Genomic DNA, 18485 nt, shown 5'->3' with positions numbered 1-18485 from the left:
CCATGATCCATCCTGGAGACTCATAAGTCCACTCCCTACAGACTTTATAGGGTGATTTTTGCCAGATCTTCTCTTTACAACAACATTGGCACTGATTCTCTGTGGGAAAGGGGGAGCGCTGTTCTGCAAGCTTTTTACTACTGTTGGTTTTTAGGATACATGCTATTGGATGTAATGTTATATTTGCTCCAGTAAGAACCATTCTATTTGACACAGAATTTTAATTTTATATTATTTAATTATTGTAGAAAAACTTAATATTCAATGGAGACTCCCACAAGGAGACAGGAAGAAGGAAGTAGTTTCTGCCTCCCTGATTGAATGGTGGGAATCACCCATCAAGGTCTCTGCCTCAGAAGGAGAATTCTCCTTTAGTGGCGTACCTGTAGGAAATGGCGCCGGGGCAAGTATTGGAATTGCATTCTGTAGGTTGTGTCCTCCTCCCCATAATTGCTCCCCTACCTGTCCAAAGTGTTTGGGCCAAACTGGTGGGGGAGGCGTAGAGATGGTGGCGTGACCTTGACCTCCCCACTCCTTTTCCCCCCAAGACTGGAGTGATGGAAAGTTGTTGAGAAAGTTGTGTGAGGCCATGGGGATGTGACCCTGATCCAGATGCCAGGACTTTGGGTTGTGGGACATGAGGCCTGGCTCCAGAGGAGATTCCTGGCCCCTTTGCTGAGCATTCAGACCAGGTGAGTGAGCAGGCGAGCAACGAAGTGGTGAATGGGAAAATGAGCAGGCGGGTGAGTGGGCTAGGCGGTGAGTGAGCAGGTTGTGTAGCTCATGGGTTGGGGTGCAGGAGGCAATGGCGGCAGGCCATGAGGCACATGCCTCAGGCTGCCTTCCTGGCCTGCACAATGGAGGAGAGGGGACAGGTGGCCAAATGCGCCCTCCAAGTTACCCTGGCAAGTGGTGCCTGGATCTCGAGTTCCCTTGTGCCCCTTTAGGTACGCCACTGTTTTCCTTCCTACTGATCCTGGATGCTCCCTGTTACTCAGGAGCAGAATGGGGTCATCATTTGGGCTGTGGTGGAGGGGGAAACGTGAGAAGTCAGGATCCCAATGGAAATCCTTTCACCAGCATATATTTTTGGCAGTATCCATGCCACAGTCTGTACTGTAACTGTTATAACATCACTCTCTGATATTTTGTGGTTGGCTCTGTATCCACCAACCTGTATTAGAATTCCAAAGGTTCATGCAGGCTTTAAAAAGTTGGGGACTCCTGACCTATAATATCATTTGAAATGAGGCCACTCGGCAACTTAGCAGGATTCAAGATGTTTGTTTTGTGTATATAAATGATTATAGGTGTAGCTGTTCTTGAAAACTGTGATCCTTTGCAAAATAAAGGTTTCAATGTTATAAATCATTTTTTACAATTAGTATTATCTTTCATTATTGGAGGGCTTTTTCCTCTTCCCTGCATCGTTTAGTGGAAAGACAGCAGGTTGGCAAAGTCCATTTCTTTTTCAGTGGTAGGTTGTGCCAGATTTACCTATAGGCTTGGCAGGCTGAGGCCTAGGGCCTCAAAATCTAGGGGGCCTCTGGCCAAGGTGTATAATATTGACACTGTCATAGGTCTTTCTTACGCATGCTGTTAGAACTCACTGTAGTCTCTATGACAACCCTTCAGTAATTTTCCTTGCACTCCATTTCAGAATAATACTGCCTCAAGCCAATAACTTGACACTCGCATTGATTTTGCCCTTCCAGGACTTCACTGAAGTGGACCCCATTTTGTGGACCCCATCTTCCTCTAGTTGGAAGGGTGGAAGGGGCCTCACAAATGGAATAGCCTAGGCCTAGGACCTCTTTTTATCTAAATCTGGTACTGGTGGCAGGTGTGTTATAGAGTTCTTAAAATGGGTAGTGCCTTAAGGGGCCCAGCAGTCATTCTGAAACCTGAAAGGAAACTAGTGAAGTTTATTAGTGATTGGGGGTAGGTTAGCGAGTGGGTGATGTTGTCATGGAAATGCTTCTAGTCTACAACCTGTTGAGTCCCGATATTCTTGCTTACTAGTATGCTGTTAAAATGCAAGTGGTATTTCAAAAAGCACATACACAAACTCTTGTCTGCCGGCATAGCAGGAAAGAGACCTTCTGTTCCAAATGCTGATGCAATTTGAGCAGCATGTTACTATCTCTGCAAAGGTGGGAGGCATTTGGAGAAGAATGCAGATGGAATAGTTCAAAACCGTGGGCTGGATAAGAGGAGAGAGAGAGAGAGAAAATGAATGCTAAGCCTTCTGATTGGCAGAGTCAAAATACATTTAGAACCTTGAAATGAAACCATTGAACATCTTTTCCACTTTCTATATCGTGCAAGTATTTAAGGAAATTGTTGAGAATCGTTGAAATGCAGAGCTGTGTGGTCTATAGAGGGGACAGGGTGTGAATATGCATTTAAGCAAAGTGCACAGATCTTTTTATATATCTTGATTTGCTTTTCAGATTTTATAAGCTGGAACATTCAGACCATCATGCGAAAGTCAAGAGCTTAAATCTAATAAAAATATGTGAAAACAGCAATTTTAGGGGCAGCAAAGGGAATCTAAAGAGTAACCCAACATCTGTCAGCTGACAGTATTAACAGCAAAAATCAACAATGGCTCGCTTCAGCTTTAGTGAATAAATGTCGGAAGCTGCCAATATAATCTGTACAGGGAGGAGTCCTTGTTAAAGAATTTCAAGGGCAAAGTGCCACTATTAAAAAAGCTCTACTGTATTCTCTGGCAGGTTTAAGCATTGACAACAATGGGACGCCAGGCAGGGTTTCATTTACTACTAACGTATTGTAAGAAGTTATATAGTGTATACTTTTTCACCTTCTGTGATCTCTTTCCATTCTATGTCTCTCTCCTTCTTTGTCCTGTCAGGTAAGATATTGATGGAAACTGAAAGTTCGAGGAACCCCTCCCCCACCCAAAAAATTGGGAAAAAAATTTCCCTAAACTTTTTCTTAATGATGTTTGTAGTTAACCTGGGAATTTCGAGGAGCTCCAGGAAAAAAACCCTTGAGAAATATTTTTGCCTTTGAAAAGAATGAGATACTTTTTAACCCAAGGTTTTACTCGCTCAAATTGTATTGTATAGTTATTTTTTGTAAGATAATCTATATAATATTTCCTCTGTATGCTATGCATATATCCAGGAATTACCATGCAGTATATTTCCAAAGGATTTCTTTTTTCTTTATTTTTCTTACATTTCTGATGGCAAAAGTTTAGATATGTGTGCTAAACTGTAGGAGTACAGTAGTTTCCAGCTTTCTTTTTAGCATTGTGTGTAATTGCAGTTTTCTTGTAAAAAACTAAGGCATACATTTGTCAGATGATATATATTTTATGTTGTTCACACCATTAAATAAACTTAGGTTTGATTTGAAAGAAAATATTCCAAGCAACTTCTCCCAAACATCCATGGGGGGGGGGGGGGGCACCAGATCTCTATCCAGTGGTTCCCTGACTCTCAGTCAGTTTAATGAGATAAAAACAATCATATTTTTTATAGATTGCAATAATTGTTTGTTAATCTTACTGATAATGTTTTTAATTTAGACTTGTTTAACATAAGGTCTGTAGGCTGATAGTGGCCCCATGTGGTTATTTGTAGGCTCCTGGGAAAATGCAAATACATATTGTTTTGCCAAGATATTTGAATGGTTGGTGAGATAAGGTCTGCTTTTGAGAAACCATGCTGATTCTTCAGTGAATATTTGTTTTTCTATATGTTCAATGATTCTTGTTTTAATAGCGCTTTGCACCAATTTACATGGACGGATAGTAAACTAGCAGGCATATAATTCTCAGATTTCTCCAGTTCCCTTTTAAAAAATTGATACCAGTATTGGCTACTTTCCAGTTGTAATCAAGTCACAACTGACTCATGGAGTTTTCAAGGCAAGAGATAAACTGCAATGGTTTGTCATTGAGTACCTCTGCATTGAAACCCTGGTTTTCCTTGACAGTTTCCCATCCAAGTGCTGACTATGGCCAACCATTCTTAGGCCATTTCCGCACGGCCACGATTGGGGTTGGGTCGGCGTATACGATGCCGACCCAACCCCCCTGGGACCGTTCGCACGAACAGTCCCAGAAACAGCTGGGAAGACAGCGCTGCGGAGCGCCGTCGCCCGGTCGACCTGCCATTTCTGTGGCTTTCTGGCACGTCGCCGAGGCCTGGGGACACGCCCCCTGCCCTGCGCGACTGCTCCAGCGTCGCAGGGCAGGGGGACGTGTCCCCAGGCCTCGACGACGCGCTGGACGGCCACAGAAATGGTAGGTGGACAGTGCAAAGGGGAGAGGGAGGGCGCCTTTGAGCCACTTCCGTTCGCACGGCAGCGGCTCGGGAAGCGAGGTAGGAAAACCGCGGCTTCGAAGCAGCTGCACCCCCTGCGTGAACGGCTCCCTGGGGACAGCGTTTTTGCCGTCCCCAGGGCGCTGTATTTGGCCTGTGCGGAAAGGGCCTCAGCTTCCAAACTCTGATGAATCTGAAGCTAGTCCGGGCTATTCAAGTAGCTACCCAGAATCACCAACTCCCTCCTTATAATTGAGAATTTGCAGGAAAGTTAGTGCCCTTTTTAAAACATTCTTGGCAGACTATTCTATAGCAAACCAAACCATTCATCTCTGTTGAAGGTCATATTTTCTCTCATTTACTGTTGTTGGAACAGAAATGGGAATGTTGGGCTTCGTTCTCATTGTCACACATGCAGCAAAACTGTGCCAACTATCAACAGTTGTCCAAAGCATCTTCCCTTGGGGAGTTTGGCAATTAAAAGGGAATGCCCTAATTTGATAAGAAACTAATTTAGGTACTTTATCTGATTTTGTGTATGAAATTTTAAAGAAGCTTTGCTATCAAATGACGTGTTACCATCTGTCAGCATATTTACGTATTTCAGGGGTACCCTCGCCATACTGAGATTAACATTGTGCATCTGAAAATTAATTCTGACTTGTAAACTTTTATGCCACAATAAATTTATTAGTCTTTATGTTATTAGTCTTTTGGTTGCAACAGACAAACAGGACTATGGATTGGATTCCGTAAACACATTCTGTATGTACTAGGTAGTCTCTGCGTGAAGCAGCGGTATGTTTTTGTGGTAGACATTTTAATAACTTTTTGAAATGGGCTAATCAAACCGGGAGTGTGTCAGTTTATTATGTTAATAATTTATTTTATCTAACAGTGCCTTTTTGAAAATGGAAAACTTTCTGCAAAACTTTACTGAAATTTTTCTGCATAGAAATATAATGCATGTGGAAGAGCTTGCTACAAGGAGTTGAAACTATTTTTAATTCACTTGTGCATTTCTTTATTTTCTAGATCCTTCTGAGAAAGATGGGTTGCAAAAGTCTTGTTGGTATTGGACAGCAGTTGTTCCGTCGGAAAGTCGTGGACTGCACAAGAGAAGATAGTCGTCTCTCACGATGCCTGAACACATTTGACTTGGTTGCTCTTGGCGTGGGCAGCACACTTGGGGCAGGTGTTTATGTGCTTGCTGGGGCAGTGGCCCGAGAAAATGCGGGACCTGCCATTGTGATCTCATTCCTGATTGCTGCTCTGGCATCTGTGCTTGCTGGACTTTGTTATGGTGAATTTGGTGCCCGAGTTCCGAAGACTGGATCAGCTTATCTGTATAGCTATGTCACTGTGGGCGAGCTGTGGGCATTCATCACTGGATGGAATCTCATTCTTTCCTATGTCATTGGTGGGTATTTTTAGATCACTGCCTCATTCAGCAGCACATCTGCATTTGCGGAATGTTTGTATAATATTCTATTCTTAACTGCAGTTCCCTTTTTTGAGCGTTCCAAGCTCATTCTACAGGATACTATGTTTAAATAGGAAACATAGAATATATTTGGATAAGGAGTAGTCATTGAGCATGGATAGACTGTTAATACTTACTGGTATTGGTGGGTTTTCCAGGCTGTGTGGCCGTGGTCTGGGGGATCTTGTTCCTAACATTTCACCTGCAGCTGTGGCTGGCATCTTCAGAGGTGTATCACAGAGGGAAGTCTGTTACACACTGTGTCCAGTGAGAAGGGAATGTTTTAGTGGGGTATAAATTGTCATGTCCCCAGGTGGGGAGCCAATCAGAAAAGGGTTTGGGTAGAACTTGCTATGCAAAGGTGTGGTTGATAGTATAGTATTGCAGGTGGGGTTTTTCAGTCCAGGAAGTGATTCACATTTGCATTCCCTGCAGCAGCAGCAGTATTGGAGAATGCAAATCCTGTGTTTAGATCATACTTAGTTCTAGATCATGCTGTTACTAAAAAGAGAGGACGAGACTGAACTTCAGAATGAAACTGAACATGTTTAGACCAGTGAAACCAATAGGATTAAAGGTACTGAACCATGCAACATGGTAGTCTGAGTTTCTGACTGTCACATCTGTGGAGTAGAAGGGAGATGGAGGTAGCTGGTGGTGTTTTCTGCAGCAGAAGGAACCTTACTACAATTCAATAATTTTTTCTACATAGATTTGCAAAGGAACAATGGTGTTAACATCTTTTTCATCTGTGGATATTTATTTTATAACATTTTTACTGTGAAGAAGAGGCATGTTATCTCTGCAGACCCAAATTCACAGTTTTCAGAACGACAAAACCAAGCATCTGTGATCATTTCTTTTAGATGTAAAGATTGCCCAAAATAGTCTTATAGAAACCTCCAGGAGAACACGCCTCTGTGAACGGATTAAGCATGACATTTGAGTGGATTAATCCATTGTGAATGGATTAATTTACCAAAAAATCTAAATATTACATGACTATATAATATAATTATGCTACATGATTAGAAACCAATTATACTGCATAATTAAAAACTAATCATTATTTCATCATGAAATAATGGATTATAATGTATCTTAAACAGAAAACTATTTAAGTTATCTTTATATAGATTTTTTTCCTCAAAAATTATTCTATTAAAATTTAATTTAAATAAAAACTGAGGATTTAAAGTTTTTTTAAATAATTGATTTTTATCCATCCTGCTTGAAAGCATCTGTTGTGTGGGTGGCAGCAGGGTGGAAACGCAGCATAGCTGTGGGTAGGTGTAATTCTCTCCATGCTGGTTTCCACAGTGGTAAATCTCACGTGGTACATCATAGTTTACTGCGTGATCAGTATTCACATGGTGTGTCCCCCTTACCCCACCTGGGCTGGTGAGTTTTAAACAACTTCTTATTGGGGGTAAACTCCTCAGCAGTTCTAGTTAAATCTTGTGCTGTCTCTTCTGTTTTATCCTCAATCTCCAGGAACCATTACACAGAAGAGTATTTAAACATAATCTCATTTGGTGTCTGATGTTGCACATTCCCACTATAATAGTACCACGTAATTATTTTGAATGTGATTCTAATATGGCTTGGTTGATTTATTCAATCAAATAATTGTGGATTTGGCAGCAGTGGTGTAGTGGTTAAGAGCAGGTGCATTCTAATCTGGAGGAACTGGGTTTGATTCCCCTCTCTGCTGCTTGAGCTGTGGAGGCTTCTCTGGGGAATTCAGATTAGCCTGTACACTCCCACACATGCCAGCTGGGTGACCTTGGGCTAGTCACAGCTTTTCAGAGCTCCCTCAGCCCCTCCCACCTCACAGGGTGTTTGTTGTGAGGGGGGACGGGAAAGGAGATTGAGTCTCCTACAGGAGAGAAAGGGAAGATATAAACTCCTCCTGCTCCTCCTCTACCTCCTCCTCTTCTTCTTCTTCATCATCATTATTTCATGTCATTTACTGAATTCTGATATTCTTCATTTCATGTCATTTACTGAATTTTGTTGAGTATCAACATTTCTTCTGTTGCAGTAAATTTGTCCCTGTAGGGAACAGTGTATTAATTTTCTCATATTAATTTAGCCTTTTGTTTTGTTCTCTAGATAACAAGCTTAATTTAGCATGTTGACCTTAACATTGCATCAGCTCCAGGAACACCTTTAGGGAACTGTGCATCATTATAGCAACAGTGTCTAAAATCTGCTTGAAGCAGGGTTGTTTTTTTCTCTTTTGCAGGGACTGGAACGCAACTGAACAATGTTCATCTTTGTCTGTGTTGGCATCCCAATTATGTGCAATATATTCCTGCAGTGGGCAGTTGTTATAGCAAGGCCCAAGCTTTCAGATCTTTTTTTTTTAAAAGGAAGGGTGTGGGGGCAGAAGAGAGAAATAGTTGTTAGTTTATTTTTGTAGCCCTTGGTGAAGCACAACATGATTTTATTCAAGGAGGGAATTTGTTCATGAAAAGGAGTGTTGCTATTGGAAGGGTTTGGAGGGTTGTATGTAAAACATCAAAAGCTCACTATTTATTTATATCCTCTTGGTTTTTGTACACATCGTTTTAGGAATTTCCTTGCTTTGTAGGCATTTATAGATGCTATGAAACATAACTCTTGTTGTGAGCAGAGAATGACTCCTTGCAAGCAGTGGAATTAATTTCCCCTCTCTCTGCTGGTCAGTTTCTCAAAGTAGGAGGCTGATGAAGAGCTCAATTTAGAATGCTCAGAATAGTTCACCTGAGCTGAGGTGTGCTCAAGGATAATTCAGGAAACCAAACTACAATTTTGTTTTTTTGCCCATGGTGTTCTTAGATTCATTTATATTCTGGCCTACAAAAGACATCAGGCTGATGCCTTTATGAGTATCTGGTTGTTGCAATTGCATGACATCAAACTGTTGTTGGTTTAGTACTTAGGGTAACAATTTCTTTGTCCTGTCCCCCTGCTCCCCTTTCTCTCAGGGACCTCTGGGCTTAGGGGAGAGAAAGGTTTTTATAGCCAAGTGAGTTAATTTTTGTTGTTGTTGCAGTCCTGCAAATTTAGAGGCGTGTCTGTTGCTCATGCGACTGAAGCATGAAGCCAGAAAACTCAGCAGCAAGAGGAATGAAGCAGAGCAAATTAGAGATACGAAAAGTGGTCCGTCTTTTCTCACATCCTCTTTCAGTCTGCTTTTCTGGCTCCTAACACAGCTGTGTCCTGGAACTCCAAGCTTGTTTTACCAGGCTGACACAATGCAAAACTATCCCCTGCTGTGCAGATAATGCTGCAAAGAATTGACTGTTCCATTGACTTTGCAAAGTGATTGGGACCCACCATTATTATTTTATTCATCCGCAGCCTGTTTTTTCACTTTAAAGTCAAGGCAGGCAATAAAATGTATTTGTTTATTTGCTTGTTTGTTATGAAAAGCAATTAATTCAAACAGAAAGTGCCTCCAATAAAATATGTTTCAGAGGATAGCTGTGATCTACATCAGAACAGTTAGATTCAAGGTCAGTAGAGACAAACCAGAGTTAGAGACTATAAGCTTTCGAGAGTCAAAGCTACTCCTCTAGATCATGCTCCTGAAGGTGAATTTGTTATGTATCAGCATATTGTTTCTTTTCCAGGTTGGGGTTATGTGTGGAGATGTTGCAAAGGAGGGCTTATTCTTGAACAAGATTGTCATCCCTTAGTCTCATAATGCTCAGGAGCCCAGTCAACTTTCCTTATTCACATTCTTTTTACATCAGTAATATATAGAGGATAAGAACATAAGAAAGAACCTGCTGGATCAGACCAGAGTCCATCTAGTCCAGCACTCTACTACTCGCAGAGGCCCACCCAGTTTCCTTTGGGAACTCACATGCAGGAGGTGAAAGCAATGGCCTTCTGCTGCTGCTGCTCCCGAACACCTGGTCTGCTAAGGCATTTGCAATCTCAGATCAAGGAAGATCAAGATTGGTAGCCATACATCGACTTCTCCTTCATAAATCTGATATAAAGATAGTGATCTAGATCAGTGGTTCTCAACCTTCTGTATGCTATGTCCTACCAACTACTGTCGAAGAACCCACTGTGATAGAAACCAAAAGTCACTTTTTTCCCCAAAGGAGGACTTGTATATGTTTGCTGGCATTTTTAAAAATTGCAGAAACACAGTGGATAGTCCGTGGCGCAAGTGGTCAGCAGGAAGCAGCATATCAGAGGCACTTGCTGATGGGTAGGAGAGTCGAACAAGTAAATAAACAAATGTCCAAGATTATTACCAGTCTGCCAAAAAAGTCACACACGGATAATTCATGGCAGGTAGAATTTGCAGGAGATCGTCATCATGCTTGAAGGTAGATATGAGGAGAGCAAATTCTTATTTCATATTATAAAAACTCTTCATTTTACCTGGACTTATTCTGCATCCCACTGGTGTACTCACCAGTTGAGAACTACTGCTCTAAACCATTTGAACAAGGAAGGAAATATTAATTATAGAAAGATAAGCCTCAAAGGCAGTGGGTAGGGGGAGGGAACAACAGTGTAATAAAGCTACAGTGTTTACATAGGCTTGTGTGGATGTGAATGGCAAGTCAGACATACACTCACGATATTTACTCATATGCAAGATTAGGGCTCTTCCCTCTGGGTATACCATCAAAACAGAAGGTAATGTCTTAAATTTACATACCAATTACAGTTATGCCCAATAATTTCTTTAGAAATGTTTGGTGTACAACATTTTCTGGGGTGGTTACTTGCATTATCTCGTATTCCATTCAAGCAAATACAGTGATTATTACACATTCACATTTTAATGATAAGCGAGCACTGATTCTCTCAGTGGGAGAGGCCTGCCTAACCAGGGAGAAGAATCTTTCATTTTCAAAAGGGATTATAGAGAATTAGCTTTTGGGGCCCTGTCAAAACTGCCAGAAGGCCTAAGCTAATGTAAGATCCAAATTTAGGCTTAGCTAGTGTTAAGACTCCAGTGGTTGGGTGGGCGGTGAGAATATATTAATTTCTAGAATGCACTTAATATGTCAATAGTTGATACAAAGGATTCTCCCAACTGAAGTTCTCAATAAGATCAAAAAGTCTAGCTGATGGGTTTTAACACTTCAAATGGCTATTAAACTAAGTGCAGGGCAAATATTTGGCAAGCGCGGTTCATTGATATTTGATGAATACTTCAAAGAGACAAGGACAGACCAGGGTGGTTGGTCATGACTTTGACATCCACATTTCCTTGGAAGCTGACTTTTATACAATTGAAAAGTGTGTTAGCCTGTCCTTATGCCAACTAGGGAGAGTCAAGTTGGATTTATATATGACTTTCAGTGCAGTCCTCTGCAGAGTTGCCAACTGATGGTGTTTCTGCAGTGCAGGGGGTTGGACTTGGTGACCCTTGGGGTTTCTTCCAACTCTATGATTCTATGATAGCAATGGAGTAATCGTGAGATTTCATTGCACCATTCATTTAGCAAGAAAAGACATGTTGGTCTCAAATGACTCCTCTTATACCTTCCTAAGAAATTCACAGCAGTAATATGGGAAGTAACCACAAAAGGAGAGAGATACTAGCAAGGATTGGCAACAATCCCTTATTGAATTTATTGATGCCCTGGTGTGTTCTTTGTGTTTATAGGATTGTGCCTGAGTTTTGGCAGAGTGTCTCTATGTGCTTTTTGTGTGTCCGTATTCAGTGCATCGAGAGACCTCACTTCCCCCTGTCCTCCATCTTCTTCCAGCATTCTAAATTGAACAACCAGCAGACTATCACAGGTTCTTATTTTTTTGTTCTCTGACAGGAACGTCAAGCGTGGCCCGAGCATGGAGCGCAACGTTTGATGAACTTATAGGCAAGCATCTCGAGACCTTCTTTCTTAAGCACATGTCTATGGATGCTCCTGGATTAGCAAAATACCCGGACGTCTTTTCTGTTTTCATTATCTTAATCTTAACAGGTAAGGAGGAGGGATCCACTTTTTGAAGTTCCTCTGGCTGGCAATACGTTGTTCTTCTGCAATCCTCTTGTTTGCTTTTGCTGGAAGGGAGAACACCCTGATTTATTTTGGCTTTATTTTTAAAGCTTCTTTGTTTGCTGTAAGTGTCAGGTTGACCTGTTGAGCAACTGCAGCGTCAGGGCTGCTGTGGCCACCTCCTGTTTGAAATTGCTTTGAAAAGAAGTATGTTCTGGGTGCTGAAGGAAAAAAGGGGAAGGCTGCAATAGTGGCTTTTACCTTCCATGGAATTATTGGTTGTTAGGGAGATGGCAGCTGAAAAGCTATGGAGCAGCAGTGGTGTAGTGGTTAAGAGCAAGTGCACCCTAATCTGGAGAACTGGGTTTGATTCCCCACTCTGCCACTAGAGCTGTGGAGGCTTATCTGGGGAACTAGATTAGCCTGTGCACTCCCAATACCTGCCAGCTGGGTGATCTTGGGCGGGTCATAGTTCTTCTTTGGAGCTATCTTAGCCCCACCCACCTCACAGTTGGGGGAGGGAAGGGAAAGGAAATTGTAAGCCCCTTTGAGTTTCCTTACAGGAGAGAAAGCGGGGTGGGTGGGTTATAAATCCAAACTCTTCTCTTCTATTGCAGAAGAACTTGGGTTTCTAACTCTCACCTCCATGTGCTGCCAGTTCATATAACATCCCAGCCAAGAGGCTGTGAAAAAAAAAAAGGTGACGACCAAATTGCAACCGCCCTGTTGGATGCTGTTTATTTTAGAACAGTCAAAACATTAAAATGCGTATGTATAAGTGCAGAATTCGAAAACAAAACAAAAAGCCCTTCCAGCCTCATAGTCACATGTAATTAGGCTGAAATTAAAACCAGCAGTATGTTTACTTAAATCCAAGCACCGTTTTGATAAAAATGCGAGATCTATGCAGACTCCTTTCATTCATGTGTTTTGGCATTTGTTGAATTGGCCTCATGGACAGTCTGCAGATATTTAAAAATTGCAGCTATGTCATATTCTGGGTCAGTCCTCTTTTTGCAGGTTCTCTGAAGGACATAGACCAGGGGTGTCCAACTCTGGTGCTTCAGGTGTTCATGCACTAAATTCCCATCAGCCCCTGCTGGCATGCCTTGCCAGCAGGGTCTGATGGGAATTGTAGTCCATGAACATCTGAAGCACCAGAATTGGACACCCCTGATATAGACCATAGAGATGTGATCTTTAGGTGTGGACTTTTAGGCTGCTTGTTTTATTCCACCCTGAATGGGCAGTTCCTTATTCTGCATTGGTAACCTCTTTTGAGAGTGCCTGTATTTTAGGCCTGTCAAGTTTGTTAGCAGGTAGCCGTACTGGCAAAGAAGCCGCTCAGAACGAGTAGCAGACACATGAATTGTTGCATGAATATTTTATCCGTGCAGCTCAGAGCAAGTTTGCAGTGCATGAAGAAGAAGAAGAGTTTGGATTTATATCCCCCTTTTCTCTCCCGTAGGAGACTCAAAGGAACTTTGCCCTTTCCTTGCCCTTCCCCCCTCACAACAAACACCCTGTGAGGTGGGTGGGGCTGAAAGAGCTCTGAAAAGCTGTGACTAGCCCAAAGTCACCCTGCTGGCATGTGTGGGAGTGCACAGGCGAATCTGAATTTCCCAGATAAGCCTCCACAGCTCAAGCGGTAGAGCAGGGAATCAAATGTGGTTCCTCCAGATTAGAATGCACCTGCTCTTAACCACTACGCCACTGCTGCTCCCTGCTGCTGCTGCTAACAATCTTATATCAAGTTACATCACTGGCTTACCAAGGTCAGCTTTGCCTCCTGTGCCTGGCATCAGCTCTCCAGGAGATCAAGGAAAGATCTTTGATGTGAGTCTGCTACTTGATCCTGTTAACTGGAGATGCCAGGAATTGAACCTGGAATCTTCTGGATTCAGAACTGATGCTCTATCACTAAGCTGTGATCATAATAGATTCCTGAACCAGGCTTATCAGTAATTTGATGTGGTGGCCAAATTAAAAAAATGAAAAGACTAGGAGCGCAGTGAGTTGAGATGACACATCTCTTTTGTAGAAATAAAACACCTTGTTTTTTTCCCTTGGTGTATTGCAACATGTCTAATTATCCAAACAATTTTTTTCTAGGACTTTTAACTTTTGGAGTGAAAGAATCCGCCATGGTTAACAAAGTGTTCACCTGCATCAATGTCCTTGTCTTGGGCTTTGTCATGGTCTCGGGATTTGTGAAGGGGTCAATAAAAAATTGGCAGCTCCCAGGTGACACGGTGAACAATACAATGAACACATCACATGCGTACAAGTAAGTGCCAGCTCTTTTCTGACGTTTGCACGTTGTGGGTTTCTTTGTGTTGATGCAAACTGTGCAAGTTCCATCTTAGAATTCAGTTTTGCTTTGTTTGGTGCAATTTGGAAGAAGGTGTTTAGACTAGAGGGGTGGCTCGTGAGGTATGAGCAAGTGGGCTGTTGCTGTACGCATGTAGAGGCATTATTTGCATATTAACACCCCTGCATAGGTGAGCAAGCGGATACGCCGGTTGTTGTAATAATAGTGACATTTCTGAAATCTCCACTATTCTGGGAACTGGGGATCCTGTAGGCATCCTTCAGAGCCTGTTATGTCTACCAGTTGAAATAAAACAAGACAGAATGGCTTAGGGCCCAGACCTTTGCTTTGCTCCGGCTGCTGCAGAGTTCTCTTCTCAATCTTGGCAATTCCAGTTGTATAATTCCAGTGTTTTTCAATTGTTCCTAAGCTTGAGAGGAATCAAGCTTAGCTGTGGAGGATGGCCTTTACAGGTCCCAGAGAGAATCCTTCGTGGAGGAGAGGTGCGGGATCCAATTCAAGTTATCAGAGAGGATATTTATTCTGAAAATCATGTGGAGCCTGTAGACTCCCAGAATAGCAGACAGATGACAAAATAATGAGATCAGGATTTCTCAGAACTGGCGAACACAGCCGCCTTCTTACATGGAGAAAGACTTGGTCTTCCAAAGGAGGAAAAAGTGTCAAGATTTTATGGCTAAATCTGCCCCATGTTTCCAGTCACAGAAGGAATCCTCTCACCACCTCCTAAACTACACCCTGAGAAGGATTTTCTCAGTCCTGCTGGGTAGTACAGAGGTCTCTTTGTCTCTGTCCTGGCTCAGACCACTGGCTACTGCATTGCTTTTTCCAGGAGCTCAGTTTCTCTGGAATTTGACTGCCATGAGCCAACCCCTGAGCTCAGAGGGGTGGGTGGATCTCCTTACTCTGTTGGTTTCTCCTTTTCTTGACCCACTAACTCTTCTCTTCCAACAGTCCAGAGCCATGGAAAGTTTTTTACATGCTTTAGTGAGTAGCGATTCTAGCAGTTGAGAGATGCCCTTCAAGTTCATTCCAGGGTGCCCAGTATGCTCACTCCAAATTTGTTGTTGGAGGCTTTCACGGCCGGATTCAACTGGTTGTGGTGGTTTTTCCAGGCTGTGTGGCTGGGCTTTCTCCTGACGTTTTGCCTGCATCTGTGGCTGGCAGAGCAATCTGAATAAGAGTTATACCCTTCTAAATCCATTGTTTTCTGTGGTCTTAGAATATTGTAACTGTTTAGGATTGCACTGTTAGTTTGGGTTGCTGTATCTCAGCATCCCTGGGCCAGAACTGTTGGAGACCCAAGCAGCTGTCAGATGCTTTCCTTATGCAAGATTTAATAATGAAAGATCAAAACGGCTTTAAAAGACCTTTTGAACATGCAGTCCATCCCTGAATAAATCTGGCAGTTTTATATATACTTAGAATAAAATCTCCAGAAAATAATCAAGGTATCAAGCATGTAAGCCCTATTCTATCAATGCCAACAGAAATAATTCTCACAGATTTCAGTGGGATTTCATATGTACTGAGAGTATTACTGCCTTAATTTGCTGGGCTTTGTATTGACTTCAAATCTGCATGTCCTTTGGATAGCCTCAACCCATTGGGTGGATCCATACCACAGACTTTTACATTGTTTTATAGTTGTTTTCTCATCTGAAGAAACTGGGAACTTTATTTAAAATACTTATAAGCCCACATTTGTTCAGATAACTGGGACCCAATTTTGTTTTACAACAATAAAATCAGTACTAGATATTATGATTTGGAATGGAGGCTATGCATCTCTAAAAAAATTTTCACATTGCAGGGAGGTAGCTTTTTTATTCTATTCTAGCAAAGCCAAAAACGAGTCTTGCATCTCCTTAAAGAAATAACAGTTTTTGGTGTAGTATGAGCTACAGTTTCCAGGATTCTTTGAAAGAAAATGGTGATGCTTAAACCAGTAGCAAATTGCATATTTATATTATACTTTCTTGTTCTCTGAGAATCACAACTGTCTATTAAGGAAAGGGTCAGCCTGAAAATGGATATAGAATAGAACTTTACTCTGTCAAACATGCTTGATTGTAAATATATGCTTTGAATTGATGGATCTTGCTAACAGAATGCCCTCTGACACTTGTTTGATATTTTTAGTGTCACCCAGGAGGAAATCAGACGTGGAGCTGGTGGGTTTATGCCCTATGGTTTCGCTGGAGTTCTGTCAGGGGCAGCTACCTGCTTTTATGCATTTGTAGGATTTGATTGCATTGCCACCACAGGTAAGGTCACAGTTTTCACAGTGATTGAGTGAATTCTGTCTACATTTAGCCCTTTTTTGGATGCTGCTGTTCAGGATAGCATTAAACTATGAGACTGAAGAATTGAAAGTAAAGTAAAATTCTAACTGTATTACCATGTAGCTTGAAATACCTGTAAATAGTGCTGCAGGAGAGAATCGAAGTATTAGCTGGAATGGTTGACTGGAAGTAATAACTGAGCAAAATTTCATAATAAACATTTGCTGGAGATGTGAAGAGTCTCCATGAGTTGGAAGTAACTTGGCAGCACTTAGTGTACACACAGGTGATAATATCTTTAAATGCCTCTGTTTTGCTAGATGAAGAAATCCGCACCAAGTAAAGGCTGCCTGTTGTAAATTAAATTTTCAGTGAAAATTTAAGATGCCAGCCACAGATGCAGGCGAAACGTCAGGAGAGAATGTTGCTAGAACACAGCCATACAGCCCGGAAACCACACAGCACCCAACTGAGTGAAAGTTGTTCCTGAGACTCCTAGATATTCTAGTTGATTGAACATATCAGACAGTCAGAACTTCCCAAACTGTTTGTTATATGACATGGGATAGACATATAACTATCTGTTATTTGTCAGGATAGACATCTGGAGGCCATGTCCTTTGTTTTAGAGATTATAGTCTCTGGACAGAATTACAAGGGTCATGGTTTTGAGTTTTTTTTTTTTAAAAAACCTTCTAACTCTTGTCGGTAAATTTGAAAGGAAAGAAATGCTACTTAGAAATGGAGACAAGTAAAAGAGAAAAGAATACTAATTACTTAAAAATGGAGACAAGTAAAAGAGTCAGATTTCATTTTGCTAGATCATGTGACTTGTTTGTGTTTTGGTGTGTTTGACTCAAGCTATTTCACGTTTAGAGTGACATTCTGGAATGTCATAGTTACTAACAATGTAACTGTGTCATTAGCTATGCTAATTCGCTGAACATTATTAATTCTTCATGTATAGAGTAGTCAAGATTATGTGGTTTTTCCTGCTGAGCATGTCTCCCTCATGGTGGTAGTAGTAAAGAATATTAATTTGTTTAGCAAGAAGGTATTTACCATACCACATGGATGCCATCCCATTTCCAATTTTAATGTTGCAGGGGTTTGTTTTTTTTGCTCTGCCCAAAATTTTAACAGAGAACAAAAAAGTGCAGGTGGAAGAAAAATCTTGCATAAATACAAACTGATTAATTGTAACGCTAAAAACATGCAAGAGGGAATTTACCTTTTGGCAAATGCATACTGTTTTGTCAATCAGGTACGACTTGCTGGCTTTGATTTGGTGACGCAAGTAGGATTAAGCGTCCTTCCCTGGCATCAGTGGCTGGGAAGGCTGGTATTTTCCCTGCCGAGGAGGGAGTTGACTTATTGAATGTTTGTTTTTGCAACAATAGTTTCTACGTTTGTGGATTTTTTTGCAGGAGAGGAAGTGAAAAACCCTCAGAAAGCGATCCCCATAGGAATAGTTGCCTCGCTTCTGATTTGCTTTGTCGCATACTTCGGTGTGTCGGCTGCTCTTACCCTCATGATGCCTTATTACCTGCTTGATACGAACAGCCCGTTGCCTAATGCTTTTACGTACGTGAAATGGGAAGGGGCAAACTATGCGGTAGCTGTTGGTTCCCTCTGTGCTCTTTCCACCAGGTAAGTGTTGCCTACTTCCTTCGACTTGGTCAGTGAAGGTATTGCAAACCTGCCCTAAAACTGAAGGCGAAAGGCTGATATAAGAGTTGTGTGCCTTAATCAGGTTTTCTGAGTTAGCTCCCACCTAACATTTCCAGAAACGAAGGATTTTAATCTGCGGAAATAGATTTTTCCTGCCTTTTCTCCGCCTACAGCTCTAAATGCACCTCAGTCCTGCTGTTTGGTTGAGGAGTGGTCATGGTTGTCTGAGGTCTGCTGTAGGAGGGGAACATTGGCAAAAATCGCCCCTCACCATGTGCAGAAATTTTAGATGGGATCCAGCCTTATTTTTGTAATCATGGGTGGGTGATGAGAATTATGATGTATTGGATGTTTTTAGTCTGATTCAGTTATTGATTTAGTGTTTTACTGTGTCATTTAAACATGTGTATTGGCTGCCCTGAGCCTAGCCTTGGCCGGCAATGGTGGGATACT

The 18485-nt window shown here is 41.8% G+C and overlaps 1 protein-coding gene across 1 annotated transcript in view; it reads left to right on the top strand.

Annotated features, from left to right (window-relative positions):
* Window positions 1-18485, top strand: part of SLC7A1 (solute carrier family 7 member 1) — a 48191-nt gene that overhangs the window by 15944 nt on the left and 13762 nt on the right. Inside the window, exons 2-6 of the mRNA XM_048495509.1 lie at window positions 5334-5718; window positions 11574-11729; window positions 13857-14031; window positions 16219-16343; window positions 17789-18011. Coding sequence (XP_048351466.1) covers window positions 5349-5718; window positions 11574-11729; window positions 13857-14031; window positions 16219-16343; window positions 17789-18011 — 1049 coding nt within the window. The 5' untranslated portion in view covers window positions 5334-5348. The remainder of the gene's footprint in view (window positions 1-5333; window positions 5719-11573; window positions 11730-13856; window positions 14032-16218; window positions 16344-17788; window positions 18012-18485) is intronic.

Source organism: Sphaerodactylus townsendi, linkage group LG04 (genome assembly GCF_021028975.2).
Source record: "Sphaerodactylus townsendi isolate TG3544 linkage group LG04, MPM_Stown_v2.3, whole genome shotgun sequence".
Lineage (NCBI taxonomy): Eukaryota > Metazoa > Chordata > Lepidosauria > Squamata > Sphaerodactylidae > Sphaerodactylus > Sphaerodactylus townsendi.
Note: the sequence above shows the minus strand (reverse complement) of the source record. Positions and strands in the feature narration are given on the sequence as shown.